Here is a 24,467-nt window from a genome sequence, read left to right as displayed (position 1 = left end):
CTAATGCGTCGGTATTGACCGAGCAGTCCCGGCAGATGTGGACGGGCAAGCTGTGATTGAACACTGTTATGGTTCTGTTCCAGGAGTACGACAACCAGAGAGCAGACGGCGACGCCAGGGGTATGCTGACGAGCAGGGAGTTTATTGACATGTTCAAAGAAATCGCCACGCGTCCTGATATCTATTTCCTGTTACTCAGGTGAGGTGCTTTCCCTTGGGGCGCGTCGGTACTACGTTGATACCATCCGCATTAGCTGAAACACCTAGACGCCTAGAAACGAGTGATTGGTGTTTAGGAATCCCAGAAGTTGTATTATCGCGAGCAGGATGCATGAGATGGTCGCGATCTGTGAGCTTAGCGTGTGTGATATTTCGTTCAAACAGAATGTTTTACTTCATATGGGTGCCAGAACGAAGAGAGCCTGATTCTGGGAGCACAAATGGATCCACACGGCGATGTCCGACGTGGTCATATCCGACACCGTAATATTCGTATGAAATACTTTTTAACACAATTGCACCTAGCAAGTCTTACTCTTTCCTGCCCTTGAATGAGACAAGTTTTGCATTTATTCCAAGATGTGGGTCATTAGCGATGACGGCATAGGCTTCGTTCACTAGGTTATGGATTTGGCGTACGTTATGGTATGATCCATTGCTCACGATATTCATGTGTGGGAAAGGGGTTTGGCCGTTCATCGGTGACCGTTTGGTACAGCTGATGTTATATGCCGCGTGACGTAAAGGAATTTAAGTTTCTTTTCTCAAACTATTGATATCTCTAGCATACTTTAACAAAAAGTGCCAGAGCATTTGGTAGGGTTTATCTGGGAAAGAGCAATCCTTCAGATAAAGGGCTTGCAAATTTTCCTTGCGTAAAGTCAGAGAGATGATCTGTTACAGTTGTTTGAGCAGCGAGGACGTTACTAGAAATACTATAAAGCAATTTGACAACCGCTGAAGAATTTCCAAATCTGAGGATTTATCCACACCCTGTCAGGGGAAGTAAACTTCCAACTACGGTTTTTCGAGCACAGGTCACAAACAAACGCTTGCAGCAGCACGAAATTTCGATTACTTGCTCATCCTTCAATTCGGCATCCTTTGAGCAACCTTGAAGCTTTGATCTACCAAGATCATCACCACACATAACTTTTTGTGAGTCATTTTCCACTGTTATAACTCTCTGTGGCAAAAAAAAAACTTGACAGAACTTACAGTTTGTGCATTTCTGTTTTTTAAAGGGCCAATTTATTGGTCTTAAGTCAGGTCAGCATCTGCCGTTGTTCGTAAATGATGTAAATTTGTACGTGTTTTGTGTGGTTTTGGTATTTGCTGTGAAAAAATAGAGTACTGCATTGTATTCACAGCCATAATAAGACCACAGAGCTCATGACCTTGGCCTAGATCATGACTTACCTCTAGAGTTACCCTCTGCAAAACACATGCTGAGCTCAAAGTGGGCAGTGCTATTAGGTAATTTCGAACGCATAATTCGAATGCTCCACTGAAAACGTGTTGTGACATCGTTCTAATGTATGATGAGGTCACAATAGGTCACGTGAGAACATGTCAGGTCATATGAGGCCAACCTAGGTCAATGCTGTCAGTAACGGGTTGCACTAGGTCAATGCTGTCAGCGACCCCACCTTTCTATCGTGTTTGTGAAGCTTATGACGGCCAGCGTGCCTGCTCTCAGTTTGTTACAAATGCATTGTCGAGCGTGGAAGGGACTATGCATAATGCACACAACAGCTGTGCAATCTCGAGTACCTGTAGATATACAATACCTACTTATGACCACGTAAAACGGTTGTGCTGGTCACATAGACCTGATTCGCACTTCAATTTTGTCCATTTTGATGGCTCATAAATGGACCCAGCCTGATCTCAGATGACATCAAGCTCAGCCTAAAATGGTATTTTTGTGTCTAGAATACCTTTTTTTCCGCATCTGCACGTAATAAAATGAACTTAGAGAAGCACGTTGTGAAAAATCATCGTTCTTGTAGGCTAATGGGAGACCAATTCTGAATGGTGACCTGATCTGAGGTGTCCCATTTAGGGGAAAAGGAATAGTCGAATGTACTCTTCACAGTATTAACATTTACTTCTGCGCCCTCAATATCGGTCTTACGTGGTGACAAGTTTCAGCTGCATCTATGGGAATGACGTTTTTTACATTTCATGACCTCTAGTAATCTCAAATTTGGTCTAAGGTCAAGCATTTGGTGTGCATTGTTCATAACTTGATGGACCTTTAAACAGCGTTTTGCTTTTCTCATGCGGCGTCTGGAAGTTAGAGGTCCCAGGAGAAGTCAACTTCCCCCGGCCGTTGCAGTTGGTCTCAGACCCCCCGGCCGTCACGGTGGTCTCAGACCCCCGGCCGTCGCGGTGGTCTCAGACCCCCGGCCGTCACGGTGGTCTCAGACCCCCCGGCCGTCGCGGTGGTCTCAGACCCCCGGCCGTCGTGGTGGTCTCGGACCCCCCGCCGTCATGGTGGTCTCAGACCCTCGGCCATCATGGTGGTCTCGGACCCCCCGCCGTCATGGTGGTCTCGGACCCCCCGCCGTCATGGTGGTCTCGGACCCCCAGCCGTCATGGTGGTCTCGGACCCCCCGCCGTCATGGTGGTCTCAGACCCCCGGCTGTCATGGTGGTCTCAGACCCCCGGCCGTCGCGGTGGTCTCAGACCCCAGGCCGTCACGGTGGTCTCAGACCCCCGGCCGTCGCGGTGGTCTCAGACCCCCCGGCCGTCGCGGTGGTCTCAGACCCCCGCCGTCGCGGTGGTCTCAGACCCCCGGCCGGGTGCGGGTAAGACCAGTCTGTAAAACATTTTTGGCACCTGGGAAGTGAAGTGTGGCGTCCTGGTGACATAGACCTGTTGGGAAGTTGATTTGTGCCGTTTAGGTTGGTGTTTGGCTTAGGCGTTGACTAGCTGCGCGTCCCACAAGTGCGTTTGCTTGCCATCCGCCATCAAAGTTTGGGAGCACCGCCGCAATACGTGTTGAGGCAGAACATACTGGCGGCTCCATGGAAAATACGAACGTTCTGAAACATTGCAACGTAAGAGTTGCTGGTCCATTAACTCAGCTCCTAGGTTTGTCGCATACGATCACATCAGTACAGGTTATAATTAATTGCTCGTTATGCTACCTATCTCCGTAATTTCATGCCGAGCAGTTGATGTACAGGGCACTAGGAGCGCGGTATATTAATTAGACTCACGTGTGTCATAACCCAAACGTCACCGAAGGGTCCCCTTTCAGGAGGACTTGTATAGACTGCTGCGCTTGCGCGCTGTGCTGGGGTCTTTTACGAGGGCACGCAAGAGCGTAGTGAGTGCCGGAACATTAAAAAAACCGTATGTGCTGAAGAAAGGGTAAATGCTGCCGTGCAGCTGTGTTTGTAATGGCCTAATTTGTTGTACACCCGCACAACATGGGCGGCAGTACGCGGCTTCAATGCTCATTGTGCTTATATAAAGACGCACGTCTTAACTTGCTCGTACGTTGATTGCCCCTTCTGCCGTCATCACATCAGCCATTTCCTGAAAGACATTCAATGTAACTTATTTTACGGCTGTGCGCAAGACTTCAGAACGTTGGACGCGTGCAGTTCAGGTGCTCGTTAAAACATCGCACGGCCCGGGGCTGTACATATATGATTTGATATACAAACTCTTGATAGCTTTCATTCCGTTTCAGGCATTCCAATAAAGAATATATGACAGTGGAAGACCTTCACTTGTTCTTGGAAGGAGAGCAAGGGGTAAGTTCGGACAATGTACCGTTGGGTTTGCTGATCGTATCAGGGCCATGGTAAGAGCGGTACTACCAGCGCAGGGGACGTGGTTTTGTCTGTCAGTCCGTGGTTGAGATCCAAACCGCGAGAGGAAATGTACTCAGAAATGTGAAAATCGGTCATGCACGCTGCTGCCTAGGCTTACGCAAGTTACCTGAAAAGGTCTGCTATATACACTTTTTGGAATCGTGATTTTCTACTGTTTCCGTTAATAACAAAGTTAAGCGGTTTTTTGGCAGGCCGATCTATTTAGTGCTATTGGGAGAGGGTGTCGCACTGTGCTCCGCGCTTGCTCAAATTTTGATAACCCAGCATATACTGGGGCGGCTGCCAACTTCCACTTGCTAGAAGTAGGAGCACGTTGCCCCTCCTCCTGAGTGACGGCGTGAGCGTAGAATCTCTGACTCGGACAGCAAAAGATCTCCGTCGAACACACAGCCCTAACACGCGCCATTTTACTATCTGTAGGCCGGATACAATGTCGCATGTCAGGTCAAAAGTCAAGTTTGTTTGTGTTTGACATTTCGACTAATTATAGCTGATGTGTGCAAATAAGCATGTTTGATAAATGGCGCGTCCGTTGAGCACATATGGATACATAGATCGTCATACATGAATATGAAACAGGCTGAAGGTCAAAAACCGCTTTAAGAAGACGACTCTTCGTCGGATGATGCCGTTTGAACGCCACCTAGGGCGACCCGTGGCCCGAGTTGAACGTCTGTGAGCGTATGGTGCAGACTTAAACACTTACCTAGATAAAGTCACTTAAGGCAGCATGCACAAACATTGATAAGTCCAGACACCATTTTTGTTCACGTCAAGTAAATTTGTGACTTCATTGACCAAGAATCCCCTGGAATTTTAATGAAAACGTCATGAGTTCACAACACATGGTGGAAGTGGTGGCCAGCTTCAACCCTAACGAAGCGTGTATGAACGTAAAACAGAGTCAGTGGCCAAAAATTATTCGTATTATCAGCCAACGTTATGGGTTCTTTGACTTGGTTGAGAGTGACGTGAGCCTGAATGTTCTAGACGGGGTCCCTTAAAATTCTAGTTTAAAGAAAAATATAAAATTATTGATGGTTTAACGAGCCCACCCCCCCTCTCCGTCTCCCTCCCCCACCCCCCGGCAAACGGCGTCCTAACTCATCCCATGTGTGGTTGGATCAGGAATAAGTCAACGACTTTGAAATACACCGATATGTTTGCGCCCAACCACATGGTACAATATCTGCTTCATCGTCCTATTAATAGCGTTCACTGCTCCTGCACTTGACAAAATGTGTTATAGGTAACGTAACCTGCGGTAAAAATGGTCATTGGTTACCGTCTTTCCACAGCAAATCAACGCCAACTTTGTCAAAATTCAGTGCAATCTTTCGAAAGCTGTCCTCTTCACGCCTTAGCCAATGCCACCTGTGTTTTCCCTCAGAAAGCCATTAGCGCGGCCTCGTTTCCATTCGGCATTACCCTTTCCCCTTCTCATCACGGCATTGAGCCAACCGGCCGCTGCGCCCTGGTCTGCTCTGGCGTTGACGCTGCGCCCCGAGGCGGCCGCTGCGCCCTGACCTGCTCCGACGGCCATGACCGGTAACGCCCACACCCCGAGGCGCCGCTGCGTCCTGGTCTGCTCCGACGGCCATGACCGGTAACGCCCACACCCCGAGGCGCCGCTGCGCCCTGGTCTGCTCCGACGGCCATGACCGGTAACGCCCACACCCCGAGGCGCCGCTGCGCCCTGGCCTGCTCCGACGGCCATGACCGGTAACGCCCACACCCCGAGGCGCCGCTGCGCCCTGGTCTGCTCCGGTGGCCGTGGCCGGTGACGCCCACACCCCGAGGCGCCGCTGCGCCCTGGTCTGCTCCGGTGGCCATGACCGGTAACGCCCACACCCCGAGGCGCCGCTGCGTCCTGGTCTGCTCCGGTGGCCGTGGCCGGTGACGCCCACATCCCGAGGCAGCCGCTGCACCCTGGTCTGTTCCGACGGCCATGACCGGTAACGCCCACACCCTGAGGCGCCGCTGCGCCCTGGTCTGCTCCGGCGGCCGTGACCGGTGACGCCCACACCCCGAGGCAGCCGCTGCGCCCTGGTCTGCTCCGGCGGCCGTGGCCGGTGACGCCGCGCCCCGAGGCGGCCGCCGCACCATCATCTTCTCCGGCGGTGACGCCGCGCCCCGAGGCGGCCTCTGCGCCCTGGTCTGCTCCGGCGGCGACGCCGCGCCCCGAGACGGCCTCTGCGCCCTGGTCTGCTCCGGCGGTGACGCCGCGCCCCGAGGCGGCCTCTACGCCCTGGCCTGCTCCGGCGGCCGTGACCGGTGACGCCGCGCTCCGAGGCGGTCTCTGTGGGGCGGTCGGCCGGCCGGCCCGGCAGCCGTCGGTGTCGGCTGTGACGCGAGTCACGCGTCGGCCCCATATTGCCCGGCCGCCGATCTAATCTCGACGTTATAGCGCCAGCCACGGCGGCGCCACCAGAGCTCCGCCCGCCCCGGGCCCGTGATGGCGCGCCGTCTGGCTGCCGCTGGCGCTCACCGACCCGCTATCAGACGGCGGAGCACGCGACCGTCAGCGATGCCCTGCCGGAGCACGGCGAACCGGACCCCTACCCTCCCCCCGCCGACGACCACGCCATGCCGGGCTGAACACGTTGTGGCCAGAAATCTGAAAATAACCCAAGGACGGCGGCGCGTTACCGCCCAGTGGCCGTGTTACATCGCGTCGTCAGCGCAGCGGGCGAAAGTGGTGATTGCGGCGGCTGCCTCCATGCTGTTGGCTCAAATTATTCTTCAGCGCTGGCACTTTGCCCTGCTGTTTTCTTGGAAAACTGTCTCATGTACCCGTTTGGTTTTCTGAAGCCTAGTGGTGTGCACCACCAGCATCGAGCCTCATTTCTAGAACGCCCTCCAAATTGAGTGGATACCAGGGATGTTTACAGGCGACGAAAGTGCCCATAAAAACATTCTTCAGACCTCAGTGACGGCCACTGCCCTCGCTCGATTAACTCCATAAAAAGTGGAAATCGCCGATAACCGTTCAGCCCCGTCGCGCCTTGTGAACAAATACTATGGATCAAACTTAAGCAGGATCAATCACGGCGGCACATGGCCGGGCACACGAGTGCTTAGCACACACCACGAGTCATTGCTCAGTATCGTGACGACAAGTCATAGCGAAGTCGATCGTTGGCGAACGGGCGCCCGACGTCGCGTCAGGTGGCGACGGCGGCGACTCGTCGTCGCGTCGGTGTTACCGAGGTCCGCGGCAGGGCGGGCCGGTGGCGGCTGGCTCGTGCTGACGGCCGCCTTTGCCCGGCAGATGACAGGGCTGACGTGGGAGAAGTGCATGGACATCATCAAGCACTACGAGCCCAACCCGGAGTCGCGGAGGAACGGCCAGCTGATGATTGACGGTGGGTGGGGCGGCGGCCGGTGCGGGCCGAACGGGCTGGACGCCAGTGCCACGGCAGCGCTGGGAGGTGATGTTAGCACCAGGGCGGTGGCGGGAGGTGATGTTGGCATCAGGGCAGTGGCGGGAGGTGATGTTGGCATCAGGGCAGTGGCGGGAGGTGATGTTGGCATCAGGGCAGTGGCGGGAAGTGATGTTGGCATTAGGGCAGTGGCGGGAGGTGATGTTGGCATCAGGGCAGTGGCGGGAAGTGATGTTGGCATTAGGGCAGTGGCGGGAGGTGATGTTGGCATCAGGGCAGTGGCGGGAGGTGATGTTGGCATCAGGGCGGTGGCAGGAGGTGATGTTGGCATCAGGGCAGTGGCGGGAGGTGATGTTGGCATCAGGGCAGTGGCGGGAAGTGATGTTGGCATTAGGGCAGTGGCGGGAGGTGATGTTGGCATCAGGGCAGTGGCGGGAAGTGATGTTGGCATTAGGGCAGTGGCGGGAGGTGATGTTGGCATCAGGGCAGTGGCGGGAGGTGATGTTGGCATCAGGGCAGTGGCGGGAGGTGATGTTGGCATCAGGGCAGTGGCGGGAGGTGATGTTGGCATCAGGGCAGTGGCGGGAGGTGATGTTGGCATCAGGGCAGTGGCTGGAGGTGCGCTAGAGACACTTCTAACACAAATGCGTGTAACGACAGAACTCCCACGGCGCGGCTTCTACACAACATCAATTCTAATGCAAGAACTTCTGACACAAACTTTTTCGTGTCAAATCTTCTAGCGCATGAACTTCCGCGCGACAAATCTTCCTACGCAAAACTTCCGCGCTAAATTTGTTCCGCACGACAAGGTGTCTAACGCAGAACCGCATGCGCGACATTAGCTCTTATGCAAAAGCCTCCAGCGCACACAATTCCATGCGATTTAGTTCCAGCACGCAGCTTCTGTGCGACATTGCTTCGACGCGACAAACTTCGAACGTAAAACTTATGTGCGATGTGACTTCCGATGCGAGAATGTATGACGCAAACACTTCTACAAGACAGACTGTTAATGTGGTAAACTACACGTGGCACTGCTTTTCACAAGGGTTGTAAATTCCGTTTTCCGTAACCGACATCCCGGGAGGAGATATTGTTGTAGACAGATGCTTAGCAATGGCCTGTGCCTATAAAGACAAACGTGCCAAAAGTTGCATTTCTGCGTATGTCCCAATACGCAAGAACTGTACACGAGCAGCGCCATTCTATTTCCAATTTTGAAGATTTGTGCTGCTGAAATTATCGTGCGTCGTTTGAAACGTATACTCTAAATTCTGACCCATGCCCGGTCGCATGGCATAGGTCGACAGGGCGCATCGACGGCACGGTCGTGCAGCACCCACGCCCCTGCGTTGGAAGGGGCTATTCTATCGGCTGAGAGCCCCTAGCACTAATGAAAGGGGCTCCATTGGGTATTGATCAGGGCGGCCGTACAACTCAGTGGGGCCATTAGCCAAACGGAGACAGGTACAGGGACACAAAAGGCTAGTTGGAGAATCACAACGTCATCCGGAGCCCATGAGAGGGTGAAGGAACTGACCTCCACCAGTCAGAGGCTCTTGGTAGTGGCAGTGAAAAAGAGGCCCGATACTGAAAAAGGGACCCGTGCCTTGCAGAGGCGGCGAAGAAGTCCCAAGTTCCGAGTTCGGAACATAGTCCTTGTACCGGCGATCAGAGCCATTGTCATTGAAGCCATTGAAGCTATTGTCATCAGAGCCATTGAAGCTATTTGTGGCGTAGCATAGTATGTCGCGTGGAAGCTTGTGCACTAGAAGCTTTATCTCGCGACAGATGATGCGCTTGAAATTCTTGCATGAGAAGTGATCACGAGAACTAGAGTACGTCAGTCACAGTGTGGTTATGTCAGGATCAGAACCGTGCCGGGGAGCGGACTTCAAGGGTTCCCAGGGAAGACCGCAGGGCGGCTCAGCTGGCGGCGTGACGTGACGCAGCCGGTGCGGGAGTGACGCGGTGGCTGCGTCACGCGGTTATCTGGCCGGAAATAGCCACCGCGGGAGGTGGTCAGCATGGCCGGCGCTGATGGGCGGGGGCAGCATCAAGCAACAATCTCCAGCTGGGGACAACCAGAGAGCACGTGCGGAATTGAAACGCATGGGTGCAGCGGTCAGTGAGACTTGGGAGGCGAACTGGAACGACGAAGTATTAATGTATGCACGATGGGATATCTCGTCTTCAACGGGACTCCAAGGCTTTGGTCGCGGTGAGACTTAGGGTATATACGCAGCGCATCAGGAATGTTCTATTCTACGTGACGTCACGTAGCATCTTTACGAGACATGTTCGCAGCGTGACATGCTTACCGTTTACATTTTAATAACTGTCGTGGCAATAACTGCGCATGCGATAACACAATAAATCGTTTCCGTGTGCTATGTGCACCCCTATGAGCGGAACCTGCAAATTACGCTGTTTGTAACGTAGAAGATACCTTCTTGTCACCCTCAGTCGGTCCTGGGTGCGTTAAGTGACTTGTTTATTTGTCAACATGCTACGCCATTCATGTCTCACCTCCATCTAGCCGCAAAAACATCCTGCACGTCCGACAAAGACCCTGCGTGACGTCACGTAGAATCTATGCCGGACGTGCAAAATCCTTTTCCGCGAACTGATCGAAGTGAGACAGAAACGGTGCAACATATTCATTTAAGGGGAAGCCAATATGCGTGCACGGGGCCGACCACGAGTGATAAGAATGTGTCTTTAAAGTTACAAATAGTATAGTTCGCGGTATCAACTGCTACGAGCACGCGTAATACCTACAAACGAAAATCTTAGTGTATTTGCATGCGCAGTTGCTGTCACGACAGTAACGAAGGTGTGAACAAAAAGCGTGTCGCACCGTGGGCACGTCCGACAAAGGCTCTGGGTGACGTGACCTGGAAAAGAACATTTTTGATGCGCTGCAAGTACAACCTGAATCACTTCGCAGAGCAACCCACAAACCAGAGGCTGGTAATAATTCGCGAATCTGTCATTAAACTTTAGGCACTTCAAACTGGAGAAAAGGCAACAGCATCGGCTGACCACAAGAACTGCTGCCTTTGTTTTTTTTAAATATGAACATTGCTGGATACACATACTGATGCACGTGCTCTGCCGCCACGCCCGGGACTGATAGCATTCGAGTTAAAACAGCTCACGACACCATCCCTAAAAACCTAGGCATGTTGGTGCCGGCGGAGGGATGGTGCGAAAGAAATAGTGGCGGATGAATGGACCATAGTTAAAGCCATTCCTTCCCCGATGCTTTATGAGTAAAGAGCACGGCATTGGTCAAATTCGTTTGTCTAAGGCACTACAATGTTAAACAACGGGTATGTTCACGACACACGCTAAAATGAGCTAATTTTCCAGCATATTGACCCTGCTGAGATGAATACTGATAAATTGGGACATGAAATTAAACTCGGAGTAGCTCCGTCACTCAAAACTAAAATCGTATCTGAGTTCGGGGAGAACGACAATCTCCACAAGGGTGTTGTGAGCTGTACCGCATGTTGCCGGAATGTATGGATGCATAGGTTTTGGGGAAGAACATGCAAATGTCTATGAATATGAAGTGGCTACGTAGTTTTATGAATGCCCAAATAAAATGCTTGCTTCGGCCCGCGTTAACCATCACCCTAAGGGCGGGGTGGGGGGAGGGGGGTTCGGTGCGACCCCCTTAAATTTGTTTTGAGGACACCTCTCCTGCATGTCGTGCAATCGTACCCAAATTTTCATGCGGCTGTGGGGGATCCACTTCGAGTGTTTTGGCACCAAAAGTGTGCTCCCAGCTTCTCTCGTTGCGGAACAGCGGCGATTTTTTGGGAACATCAGACGGCGATCTACGGTCGGCGCGGGCGGCAATAATCGATGCTGTGGAACGCGCGTGGTGGCCAATATTGTTATATATCATAAAAGTGTGCTCAAAACAAATCGAATATGCATTATTGTAGTCATAATTAAATCAGTTACGCATATGTGTAGGCCTCATGTCGCCACTGGGCGTGGTGTCGTATGTGTGATATTTATTTTCGATATTCGTTGAAAACCTGCTTGATGAAATCGCAAGTCTCTGTTAGTTATAGGCCAATCATCAGTCTAGTTAATTGCAGGCAGCCGACATTGTTATACATCATAAACATATGCTTAAAACAGCATAATATATACACCACTGTAGTCATAAGAAGACCAGTTGCACATCTGTTCAGGCCTCGTGCTGCTACATGGCATGGTGTCGTATGCATGGTGTTTTAAATCTGAAAATACGATCTTCTGGAAAATCTGGCATTTTAACTCACAAAAATAGGGTCTAGTATTGACATAGCAACACGATAACTAGTACCAGTCGCGAGATATCGTTAAGAAAACCCACCGATGTTTTCCGCTAGGCTCTATCTTTATCAATTTGAAAACTCCAGCTGGGTCGTATCGACTCCCTATCAGTCTGCGTTATAAAAAGGGCGAATCAGGGCGAGGGTTGTGGCTAAAAATTTCCGGCAATTTTAGCACTACATACCCATTTGAACCCGGTACTACATCTGACAACGCTGTTGCGGCTGTGGTTTATTCGGTAGCGCTACGGCCGAAGACCGATCGCGAAATAACAAATTTCGTTCTCGGTATTCGTGGAAAGCTGCTTGATAGAATCATACGTCGCTGTTATTTATGGGAGAAGGAAAATAAATGAACATGGTAGGCCTGCTGCCGCTAGAGCGCCACAATCCAGATCAAAAATACATTAGAGGATATGTTTAATATGAGACTGGTGTTGCATCAGCTCACTCACCCCCGACGAATCGCTCGGCAGCAGTCCTTGGCCAGCTATGTTCGGCGCTTGCACGAAGGTCAGGTTAGTGTACGCCGGACAGTGACACCTAGCCCCATTAGTGCTGAGGCCTGCCGCGTTGGCCCTACTGGTCGGCTATTTCGGCCTCGCCGATCATTTGGACTAACGCTCCTGTTTACACCACAGGGGTTGAAACCACACCGTAAAGCAAGGCCAGACGCGTAGTCACGCGTAGCCAACGGGTTCGTTGAAATCATACAGCAGTCAGCATTTGCAATTCTGCTTCTCGCACGTTATTATTGGATCGCCATTTTCATATCGCAGTGGCGGCGAATTAGATAAGCTGAAGACGAATCACCGTTTGTATTCAGTTCTTTTCGATCGGGTTTTGATGTGCCCGTCGTGGGAAAATATTGCCTAGGAGCTATGGTCATGACACCGTCGGCCCGTTTGAGATCCCACAGCGAATGACTCTGCGCGACTTCACAATTGCTCCACATACGCGAACTCTTCCGAACGGCAGTAGCCGAACTCCGAACTGCTCGATCTGCATAGTTAGAACTTCGATCCAACCCTCTCTCTCCACTTCTAATCACGCCGACTAACACGGCTCCAATCTCGTCAAATCAGCAGCGAAGGGGATTCTGCGCAAAGCCGCTCGGCTTCGATCCAGCCGGTCGGATGGAGTTCGGCGTATCCGGCCGCCGCCGCTCGGTCCGAGCGGGACGCGGCGAGCGCGGCGCTCGTGAGCGGGGCGGGGACGCCGCGACCCCCGCCCCGGCCGTGTCATCGCCGCCACACGTCGTCCGGTGCGCCGGTCCGTTTCCAGCGGCGCATAATGAGGCGCGACGCGGTGCTTTTAGGTGATTAGCATCCCGGAGCCGAGCCGCCGCGGAGCCCCAGGCGAGCCGGAGATGGCTGACTTTCGCCAGTGGCTCAGCGCTTAGCGCAACTAAGTGGTGTGCGGCCCTCATTGATCTGATAATGTTCGCATTTTTGAATAGATCTTGTTCAGGTGACGCTCCTGTACTTGATCCGGATTTAGAGTCATGGTGCGCGACTAAATCAGAGGTCTGTTTCGTGTTGTCTATCCCATGCTTCGGTTGTGAGAAGTTGCGTAAGGTTCCTATAAATAATACCTTTAATAAAGCCTAACAGGGCGTCGTTTTTCGATAAGCGCTAACAAAATCAATTTTCGGATTGTTTGCTGCCCTGTCAAGCAACGCATTTCGTCTAAGTACGAGAGTGGCAACTCTGATCTTCCCAGGGTACATGACCTTGCGATGGGAAAGCTATGTACTGGGATCTAAACGACCGCGAGATGCATTGTTAGGTTTTAAGCGCAGGGTAAAAAGGATTTTGTTAAAACTCCTCCAAGCAATAGTGATTTGCGAAAGTGAATGCCTGTTTCGGGAACAGCAATTGTGAAAACAGCAGACGATCGGCTTTCGGTGTGTATTCCTCAAAGCAGACGACCAGCCTTCGGCGTGCATTCCTCAGCGCAGAGATCGGCTTTCGGCGTGCATTCCTCAGCGCAGAGATCGGCTTTCGGCGTGTATTCCTCAAAGCAGACGATCGGCCTTCGGCGTATATTCCTCAGAGCAGACGATCGGCTCTCGGCGTGTATTTCTCAAAGCAGACGATCGGCTTTCGGCGTGTATTCCTCAGAACAGACGATCGGATTTCGGCGTGTATTCTTCAGAGCAGACGATTGAGGCATCAGAGTTCTCCCCGCCATCACCGCGAAAGCTAAAAAAATATTTGATAATCAGTCACGGGGGATCTTTTGTGTATTTGCTTTTTAATCACCCCATGTCGCTGAGGAATGCAGTTATGTTGGTTTGCGTCCACATTGTAATTAACTGCGCTTTCAAAGCACTGCCGATAAATTTACAGCTTTCAAACACAAAGTGCCATGTAGTTTTGCTTCGGATTGCAAAAGTTTTAACACCGGTGAACAGAGCTTGGCAGTCTTTGTTGCTGTGAATCTGAAATCTCAGTCCAATACGATGAGTTTATATTACTTATTTGCTTTGTTTGGCACTGCATCCAAATGCGCCCCACCTTCGGTCTTATGCATGCCACGTTGGCTTGAGCCTAAATGTGTGAACCGGTGCGCCCTACAAACTTAGCGCGTATGTTGTGGATGCTTGGCGCATTCCAGACCTGTGACTTAACTCCCCGAATGGACTGCCAGCCAGTGCGGGTGACCTTCGGGTTCCCGGCCGCCAGTGCGGGTGACCCTTGGGCTTCCGGCCACCAGTGCGGGTGACCCTCGGGCTCCCGGTCGTCAGTAACAGTGACCCTTGGGCCCCCGGTCGCCGGTGCGGGTGACCCTCGGGCTCTCGGCCGGCAGTGCGGGTGGCCCTCGGGCTCCCGGTCGTCAGTAACAGTGACCCTTGGGCCCCCGGTCGCCGGTGCGGGTGACCCTCGGGCTCCCGGTCGTCAGTAACAGTGACCCTTGGGCCCCCGATCGCCAGTGCGGGTGACCCGCGGGCTCCCGGCCGGCAGTGCGGGTGACCCTCGGGCCCCCGGCCGCCAGTGCGGGTGACCCGCGGGCCCCCGATCGCCGGTGCGGGTGACCCGCGGGCTCCCGGTCGTCAGTAACAGTGACCCTTGGGCCCCCGGCCGGCAGTGCGGGTGACCCTCGGGCCCCCGGTCGCCGGTGCGGGTGACCCTCGGGCCCCCGGCCGCCAGTGCTGCCCGGTCGGCTAGTCGCCAGGCCTCCTCTGTTTGTACACCGCGGCCCTTTTCAACGCCGCTCTGTCTCCTCAGCCATCAGGCCCGCGGAAAATCATTATAAATAGCTGACGTAGCTGAGCCCTGACCCTACACAAATACGCGCCGTCCCGTTCTAGCTGCTCTCTCGCAGGAGCGTCGCTCCGTCTCCGTCGGCCGAGCTCAATACTGGCAGATGGAGGCGCCGGTATATTTGCGTGCCGTCGCGCGTCCGTCCGGTGGGCCGGAAATAGCGGCACGGCTTCCATCGTCCTAAAACGAGCGATACGGCGACTGCAGCCGCGCGAAAATAGCGACCGGGAGGCCCGTGCCGGCTGAGCCCTCGCGTTTCCGGCACTAGGCTGATGAGCAAGGGAGGGCTGGGGCGCGGGATCGGTGTAGCCAAGGATGCCAGACCGCCCCAGCCAGGCGTTTCCGGAGTGACTGGATGTGCTGAGAAGCTGCCCGTCCGACCCGGGAGCGGTGGGGCGAGCGAAGGGCCGCTCCTGCCCTCGTTCGCCTGCCCCGCGAGGCCCGCCGGATTAGCGAGGAGGGGCCGAGTGACGGTCGAGCTTGGGCCGCTCCGTCTCATTGTCCTCGGCGGCTGCCAAAACTCCGCCCGCCGGCCCGCCCCTGTCGGGTGCGCGTGCTCGTGTCGCGGCGTTGGCGCGGCGGCCACCAATTTGCACCACCCTGTATGTCTGTCTGTCTGCATTCTGGTCGGTACGTCGGTCTGTCGGTCTGTCGATCTGTCTGTCTGGCTGTCGCTCAGGTTTGACTGTTCTGCCAGTCTGTCATTGTGTTATGCCTTTATATCGGTCCGGTGGTCTATCAGTCTGTTGGTCTGCCTGCCAAGGAACAAACGGACATATAAATACATAAATGATAATTAAAACAGCCAATCAATCGATCACTTTGTCGACGCACATGCTCGTCTTATTATTTGCGTATGTATTAATCTGGATGCTAGTGGATCTGTGCATCTGTCTCTTTGTCTGCCTGCGTATCTGATGGTCAGAAGACAACTTTTGCACAATGGAGTTCGTAAGTACATCTTGGTTTGCCGTGAAGTACCCTCACCCAATGGCAGTTACGATGCGTTTTGTAGAGACGTTATATTCTTTTTGTTAGTTGAGCGGAACGAACGGCCATAGGTCGGACTAGATGGCTGTTTTCATAGCTAATGTGTGTATTTGTGTAAAAATGTGCCTGTGTGAGAATGTTCCAAGGGGAGGACGTGCCAGCGTGGGAATGTGTCTGTGAGAGAATGTGCCAGTGTGAGAATGGGCCAGTGTGACAATGTGCCGGTGCGAGAATGTGCCAGTGTGGGAATGTGCCAGTGTGGGAATGGCTTGGTGTGAGAATGTGTCATTGTGAGAATTTACTAGTGTGAGAATGGACCAGTGTGACAATGTGCCATTATGGCGATATGCCAGTGTGACAATGTGCCAGTGTGGGAATGTGTCGGTGTGAGAATGTGCCATTGCGAGAATGTGCCAGTGTGACAATGTGTTGGGTGATGCCATGCTCGTTTATGCACTTGAAGTCATTTCAAAGTTTAGAGTGGTGATTCGCGGACATGAGAAGTCACGTATGTGGACTGTCTCGCTCCATGAATAGATTGTACTAATGTCTATACGTCCACCGTCTCTCCGTTTACATGGTTTTTATTCTGTGTGGCGGATGGTGTGCATACCCACTTACGATTCACAAATAGGCATGTTTGGACTACCACCTCATTCACCTGCTTTAGTTTGGCACATCGCATTCCCATTTATGATGATTGCTGAGCTTGATATGTTTGCAGGCCAGAGTAAAACCTTTTCCATCAGTTACAAACATGCGTGTTTCCTACAAGGTGTTGGAAAACAACGTGTAAGTATTCAGGGCTGTATTCCTACAAGGTGTGAAATGTGTATATAGTCCGGTGAACTTTAAAAGACTGAATTTTTAGCCTTTTGGGTTTTTTAAACACATTTTCTGATGCGGACTTGTCTCAAGTTTCGGGTATGTCCGTGTGGTTGATACTACTGATGGTTCTTTGACGCGCCGGATTTTCCGGTGTCTGACTGAAGCGTCGCGACGTCTGCTCCGATCGGAGTCGATTATCATCGATAATGAGGAATTATGCATCCTAAATGACGATCTTTGGCGGGGAATTTGCGGCTTTAAATCGAATGTTTTGTATATGCTTTGTATTTGCCATGTAATCGAATGTTTTGTATTTGCCATGTAATCGAATGCTTTGTATTTGCCATGTATACCATGGTACTTAAGGTCAGTTGTTGGTCTAGAATATCGTCCTTGTTATTGGCAGCGTTCAAACAAATTATGTACAGGTGAGCTGTGATCAAAAGGTGTGTGCCATTTTTGTACCGAACCGACTGTCCTCACCCGTTTTTACAAAATTTTTCGATTATTTATGTAGAAATCTGGGAGGGATTTGGATGAAGCATATGCCATAGAATATTTGGGTATGTAGACCATACACAAAACACCTTGACTTCAGAATTGTGTGGGCACAAAGAAATGATAACTAGGACAAAATGATATCACTATATTTCAGAAAGCAATCCTTCGTTGGGTAACTAAGTTTGAGACTATTATTCTAATGCTTTCTAGTAGATCGTCTTTTTGACCAGCTCTTCCATGTTATCTAAGGTTACACCCAATAAAGGATTGCCATCCGAATATAGTGACATTATTTTGGCCTATGAAGTATTTTTGCGCTTGTGGGAGTCTGTAGTCAAGATGCTTTGTGTATGATCAAGTATATATCGACTCAGGGAAGGGTTAGAACCTAGAGAAAGGGTGTGCAGACCACTGACATCACGCTGCAACCAGGGCTGGCACTCAAGTATCTTCACTCCTCTCAACAGCAGCATCTCATTTTCAGTATAGTTTTCGATATGGGTCAGTCAGCTGCGCTAATGGTCCAGTTCGATACGTGATGGACAAGAATCAGTTAGCTATACAATACAACATAACATACTGATCATCTCTAACGAAATATTTGGTCAGCGAATTTCGCACTCCTAAGTGCTATTTTAGCATCAACGAAATGTGTTTGCGAGAACATTCTGAATTTGCTCCTGCTGATTAGGGGCGTCAGTATCAGAGGATATTGCTTCTACCTAACTATACCTTGTGCAAGCTCACTCGGGCCTCCACGACGCCGCTACCCGTCCTTGCAATATCAGGAAGTACGCTTTCCTCGCACGCCCTTCGGGAAACGCCAATGCGTTGACGTTTCCCAGAAACCGTGCGAGTCGGCCGCGGCGAATCCAGCTTCTGATCTTGAAGGGAGCCAGTCTGTGAAGACGGCGTGAGTCTCTCGAAACACCAAGGCTGCACAGTACCGACAAATATTGCTATTGTTTCGCTGGCTTCTCCACTCACCTCTAATTTCTCCACTCGGATTCCGCTGCGTGGGACGAGACCGGACGCCTCTCCTTACTGAGAGCACGGGACCAAACCAAGCTGGACAGCTCTCCTTGCCGAGAGCGCGGGAGCAAACGAGACCGGACGTCTCTGCTTACTGAGAGCGCGGGACCAGACGAGACCGGACGCCTCTGCTTAGTGAGAGCACGGGACCAGACGCGACCGGACGCCTCTGCTTACTGAGAGCGCAGGACCAGACGAGACCGGACGCCTCGGCTTACTGAGAGCGCGGGACCAGACGGGACTGGACGCCTCTACTTACTGAGAGCACGGGACCAGACGAGACCGGACGCCTCGGCTTACTGAGAGCGCGGGACCGGACGAGACCGGACGCCTCTGCTTACTGAGAGCGCGGGATGGAGAGGCAACTGCCTAGTGCAGGCCGACGAGTTGGTATGCACTTTGGAAGGCGAGAGAGCAGTGCTTCAGCCCATTTCGCAAGCAGTCACTTGGCAGCACATAGCTCAAACCGTGATCACTGATCTGTGACCACCATTAGTGGGGAAAAATTGTGAGTACGTTTGGCATGAGGAAAAACACCGCTAAATCTTAGTAAGCATGGCCATATCTTAAGATGCCGGTGCATTTCACACGATTCAACATAATGTCTGATTTACCGTAATGACAAGCATGACGACTGGGGGGGGGAGGGGGGGGGGGGGAGGTAGGGTTCGAACAGTATGTCGCATTTGCAAGGGTTTCAAATGCATGCAGACCTGACTACGTACAAATGTGCGTCTGCCTGTATGTATCAATGCTTTGTTGCATAGGTGCGTGGGGATACACCCAGCCCTGTGTATTTCTGGATGCGTTTGATGAGAGTGGATGCCGATGTGTCTCCTGTGTGTGCGCGGGCTTGGCTGACAAACCAGGCCAGCTGACTGCTGACCTGACCGCCGTCTGACCTGACCGCTGACCGCCGTCTGTGTGATCCGACAGGCTTCACGCGCTACCTGCTGTCGGCCGAGTGCGACGTGTTCAGCTCGCGACACCGCAAGGTCTGCCAGGAGATGACGCACCCACTCACCCACTACTTCATCTCGTGCTCCCACAACACGTACCTGATGCAGGACCAGCTGCGCGGCCCGTCCAGCGTTGAGGGCTACATCCGAGCGCTGAACAACGGCTGCCGCTGCGTCAAGGGTGAGTGGCGGTGCGTGGAGGACCGGCTGCTCGGCCCCGACGGTCCTCCGGCTGGGTCCCGCCGCTCTCCCAGCTGGGTCCCGCCGCTTCCCCGTCTGGGTCCCGCTGCTCCCCCGGCTGGGTCCCACCGCTCCCCATCTGGGTCCCGCCGCTCTCCCAGCTGGGTCTCACCGCTCCATCGGCTGGGCCCGCGGCGCTCCCCAACCGGGTCCCGCCGCTCCCCAGCTGGGTCCCGCCGCTCCCCAGCTGGGTCCCTCCGCTCCCCCAGCTGGGTCCCGCCGCTTCCCAGCTGGGTCCCTCCGCTCCCCCAGCTGGGTCACGCCGCTCCCCCGGCTCGGCCCCGCCCCTGCTCCCCGGCTGGCTCGACCCCGCCGCTCCCCCGGCCCCGAAGGCCGGTCGGCTTCGGCCGTACCAGGACGGATGCGGTGTGCCAGGCATCGTGTTTGTCGGTGATAATTGGTGAGCTGCAGCTGCAGCCCTTGCCACATACGCTACGCCCTGATGGACCGGACCTTTTTCCACATTCGCCACCACGGCCTATCGTCAAGCTGCCGTCTCCAATACCCCTATATGGGGGCTTTGTGGAAGCTTTGCATATGGGACCTATGGGAGCTTTGTGTGCCTAGCTGCAGGAGGGACGGCATCCTGTCCAGCACACAAAGCTCCTATTCTTCAGGGGCTTAAAAAGCTTTCTTCTATGGATGGTGGCGAAAAACAAGCGCTTGCTGGGCAACGCACCTTCAGACAGAAGAGCGCAGCGCGCTCCGAAGTGCAGAGCATTGTCCCACCATTTGATGCGCGGTGTATCCGGCTCGGTGCTGATGCGGGATCTGCTGGGCGACATTTGCGTCCTTTTCGGTGCAGGCTAGACACGCAGCGAACAAATAACGTGATCGCACTTATCCCTCCCTGTCACGTCCGAGATGCGTTGGCTCACTGATAACACTGCAATGCACGCTGGCTAATCTCCCGCTCGATTCGACTCGATTTCCCCAGTCGCGGTGCTGTTATCATCAGTCGCATTAGATGCAACTGCCTGTCGCGTGCTGTATCCCGGCCTGATGGGGTCACGTGCCCAGGCTGATAGGGTACCGTGCTCTCGATTCCCCAGCGACATTAGCCGCCTCGTTGGCCACCTGGGATAATGCGATTTCCCTGGCGCAGAGGAGTTCTAATCACGCGTTAATGCTCGCGACTCTCCACGGCTTCTTGCCGTCATCGTAGCAGGCACCACGTAAACAAGCGGTTACTGCGATAAAAAGGCAAGCATGTGTTCTGTCTTGTTTTGTGGGGCAAATGTCCCGTTATGCTGGACGTTTGGGGTGTTCTGTCGAGTGGAAAATTCCAGCAAGGCTTTTTCGCGTGCTCAGCCAGCCGTGGCGTGAAGCGCGTCTCTCCGGGTGGGAAGTGCAGCAGTGGCTGTGGTGTGTGCCAGCGGCGGCTGCGGCGCGCCGCGCGGCCGCTCAGCGCCACTCGCTGTGGAGAGGACCGATCGATGCGGCGGCGGCGGGGGCCGTGACCTAGCCCGCCCGCTCACCGGCGCCGCGCCGCCAGCGAATGGCCGCCGCCGATAGTGGCCCCCGGCGGCGTGGTGCAAATGGGCGGACGGATGTCGAGATGCATGCGAGCCACCGCTCAGGACCGTCACGCATCGGCACGCGGCGGGCGCAGCCGGCAACCCCCCGTCGTCACGCACCTATGAGGAGGCATCCGCCTACACCCACGCGCAGGAAGACCACCGGTCGTCACGGCATCTGCAGCGAGGCCCATCCGTGAACACGCTCATGCAGGGAGACTCCCGCCGTCAACACTCTCATACAGCGAGACTCCCGCCGTCAACACGTTCATACAGCGAGACTCCCGCCGTCAACACGCTCATACAGCGAGACTCCCCCATCAACACGCTCATACAACGTCATATACCCGTCAACACGCTCATACAACGTCAACACGCGAGACTCCCGCCGTCACCACACTCATACAGAGGAACTCCCGCCGTCAACACGCTTATATAGCGAGACGCCCACCGACAACACGCTCTTCTAGCGGGACACCCGCCGTCAACACGCTCATACAGCGAGACTCCCGCCGTCAACACGCTCATACAGCGAGACTCCCGCCGTCAACACGCTCATACAATGGGACTCCCGCCGTCAACACGCTCATACAGCGGGACTCCCGCCGTCAACACGCTTATAAAGCGAGACTCCCGCCGACAACACGCTCATATAGCGAGACGCCGGCCCATCAACACGCTCATACAGCGGGACTCCCGCCGTCAACACGCTTATATAGCGAGACTCCCGCCGACAACACGCTCATACAGGGAGACGCCCGCCGTCAACACGCTCATACAGCGAGACTCCCGCCGTCAACACGCTCATACAGGGACACCGCCGGTCAACACGCTCATACAGAGAGACTGCACTCAAACGCGCGCCCGCAGAGCCCCTCCCCCTCTAACGCTCAGCTACAGGTAGGTAACACCTCAACACGTAGCTACAGCGCGCTCTCACCGCGCCACTGTCATCGATGAGCGTGGTTGCCATCTCCGGGCAGCAAAAGCACTCCTATCGAGCACTGCTTGAGCTAGTTCCCCAAGCGTCTGTACGCGGGCGCCGTGGTGCGGAAGCTCAGACGGGAGAGGTGGTAGAACATTTCCATTTCCGCCACGCATTTGTTGTTTATCACTCTGATATTTCATTTATCACGCGGTGCTATTCCGTGTCCTGAAGTGGAATTGGATGGATGCTGGTGATGGCATACATGGACGCTTCGCGTAGTTGCAATGTTTTATGAATGTCATTTCTGCATCAACATGAAACGCATCAACAGTCAGCGCGGACGTTTCTGTGGTCTGAATTTGAATGCGCCTATTTACGTTTATATCTATTTAGTAAGGGAATTATTCTTCATTTCAAGATAGACATGACAAAACAGAAGCATCACAAGATACGATGAAATAAGCTCACTTAATACTGTTTGAATGCGCCACTGTACATTGCACAGCATTGATGGTGAGGCAATTGCCGGCTGTTATGCCTGTAAATCGTGCTGATGAACGCCAGATATGAACGAGTCGACAATTATATTTATCTTGGCCTTGATCGCCGCATGGCTAATGGAATGGCAGGATTTGAATGACGTTATTATGGTGGCATGGATGTCTGGCTGACCATGAAATAGTTTCCAGAAATAGTCTGCACATCTTCACGTCGTGTAGCTCAGAAACTAGAAGGGTTTAGACTTTAAGAAGGGCTGGGATGTGAACCGAACCGAATGATCTTCAAGATGGCTTTTTCAATTAAAACCCCATACAAATGTGGAGCCCTCCCTTGAACGCCTTTTCTCGTTTTGCTGTGTCCTGAGACCAGCAGATGAAGATAGTCATAACGTTGGCGTCGCAAAGAAGCATCGTTGGGAATGCCGTAATGTTATGCATGGGTGACCCCGTTATCAGCATTTGTATGCGACGCGCAGTGCCTCTCGAATTCTGCTTGCGCATACGAAATCCAACTGGCTGCATTTGGGTATTGTTTGCAGCATTTTGGCCAGTCCGGGTGCCTCTTGAGCTTGTTACGTGCATTTGTGGATGATTGGGGCCATTTTTCCAGCTGGCCTGTCAGCGCTCTCGCCCTGCTTCAGAAACGGCCTATGCCTGGTGTGGAGAATCGTTCAGAGCGCGTGCTACCAGGCTACCGCCATGAATAACAATGGGGATGCTCGGGTTACCCGTTGTCAAATGGCCCTCTTTTCCGTCAAAGCTTTTCTCGAACATATCAAAGGAAATGGCTAACCATTCCGAACGCCTTTTTTGTAGTTCCTCGCATATTTCAAACTAGGGAAATTTGTGATATCCATACTAAGGCAGGCTTACATTCTAGCAAGTTCATGATGTGGTGTTTGTTAATTTTCAAGGCTAATTTTCCATTTCAGAAACTGCAAGTAACCACGTTGAGCTGCGTCAGCTGTTCGAGTTCGTTGCTTCTTTATTCTAAATATGCTCCTACCGAACTCCCGCGGTGCCTCCATAGCCCCGGGCATTATAACTTCGTCCCTCGTCGTCCTCGTCGTTATTTAATTGTAATCCTCTCGTCGCCGTATCTGTCCATTATAACTTATAACGATCGTCCAAATATGCCCTTATTTGTCACGCACACTGCCAAACTAGTGCAGGATATCGGAGAGCCATCAGTCCTATGTTTGAGGTTGCGCAACGAAGCGCATAACGTCGCTCCTTCATCTGTGTCTGTTCGCGGTCCTTGTCTCTCCTCTTCACAAGTTAGCCGACTGACAGCATCTATAACGATCAACTTTGATCAACGAACGCGTACCTGTCCTGCCGCGCACTGCTCGGAAGCTCGCGCCGATGTCAGCCGCGCAGCTCGCTGAGGGCTGACGCATGCCGCTTTGTACCCCCGGCAGTGTGTGCCGATGTCGGCTGCGCAGCTCGCTGGGGGCTGAGCCTACCGCTCTATACCCCCGGCCGCTCTGTACCCCCGGCAGGGTGTGCCGATGTCGGCTGCGCAGCTCGCTGGGGGCTGAGCCTGCCGCTCTGTACACCCGGCAGTGCCAGCCGGCTGCGCGGCTCGCTGGGGGCTGAGTCTGTCGCCCTGTACACCCGGCAATGCCTGCTGGCTGCGCAGCTCGCTGGAGGCTGACGCCTGCCGCTCTGTGCCGCCAGTTGACTGCTGGGACGGTCGAGACGAGGAGCCACTGGTCTACCACGGCAACACGCTGACGTCTCGCACGCCGCTGCAGGACGTGCTCCGCACCGTCAGTGACTATGCCTTCGAGGTGTCTGAGTAAGTAGCGCCGCACGCTCCCGGTGTCCCGGTGGCAGCCAGGCGGGATACTGGCTGGCTGGCGGTCATGCTGGTATGGGCAGCTGGTGACGATAGTACCTTAGGAGCAGTCGCCACCATCTGCCCATAACAGCGAGTCGGTCACGCTGTTGTGGGCAGCTGGTGGCGATGGTGGCCTCGGAACATTGGCTGTCGGTCACTTCGCTATGGGCGGCTGTTGACGATGGTGCCCTAGGTGCAGTCAGTTGCTTTGACGGTGCTATCAATCAGTGGAGGGATATTATAATGTAAATAGGGGTACACTTTTTTCACTGAAATCAGTGCGATAGGG

At 53.5% G+C, this 24,467-nt stretch overlaps 1 protein-coding gene across 1 annotated transcript in view; it reads left to right on the top strand.

Moving 5' to 3' along the window:
• Nucleotides 1-24,130, top strand: part of LOC119091993 (inactive phospholipase C-like protein 1) — a gene marked incomplete at its 3' end in the record, with an annotated part of 54,296 nt that extends 30,166 nt beyond the window's left edge. Inside the window, 5 exon segments of the mRNA XM_037214941.1 lie at nt 84-199; nt 3,707-3,770; nt 7,123-7,216; nt 19,128-19,331; nt 24,016-24,130. Of these exon segments, the coding sequence (XP_037070836.1) occupies nt 84-199; nt 3,707-3,770; nt 7,123-7,216; nt 19,128-19,331; nt 24,016-24,130 (593 nt within the window).
• Nucleotides 24,131-24,467: the final 337 nt, after the last annotated feature.

The sequence above is a fragment of the Pollicipes pollicipes genome, unplaced genomic scaffold (assembly GCF_011947565.3).
Source record: "Pollicipes pollicipes isolate AB1234 unplaced genomic scaffold, Ppol_2.1 Scaffold_3447;HRSCAF=4054_pilon_pilon_pilon, whole genome shotgun sequence".
Classification (NCBI taxonomy): domain Eukaryota; kingdom Metazoa; phylum Arthropoda; class Thecostraca; order Pollicipedomorpha; family Pollicipedidae; genus Pollicipes; species Pollicipes pollicipes.
This window is presented reverse-complemented; position numbering and strand designations above follow the sequence as displayed.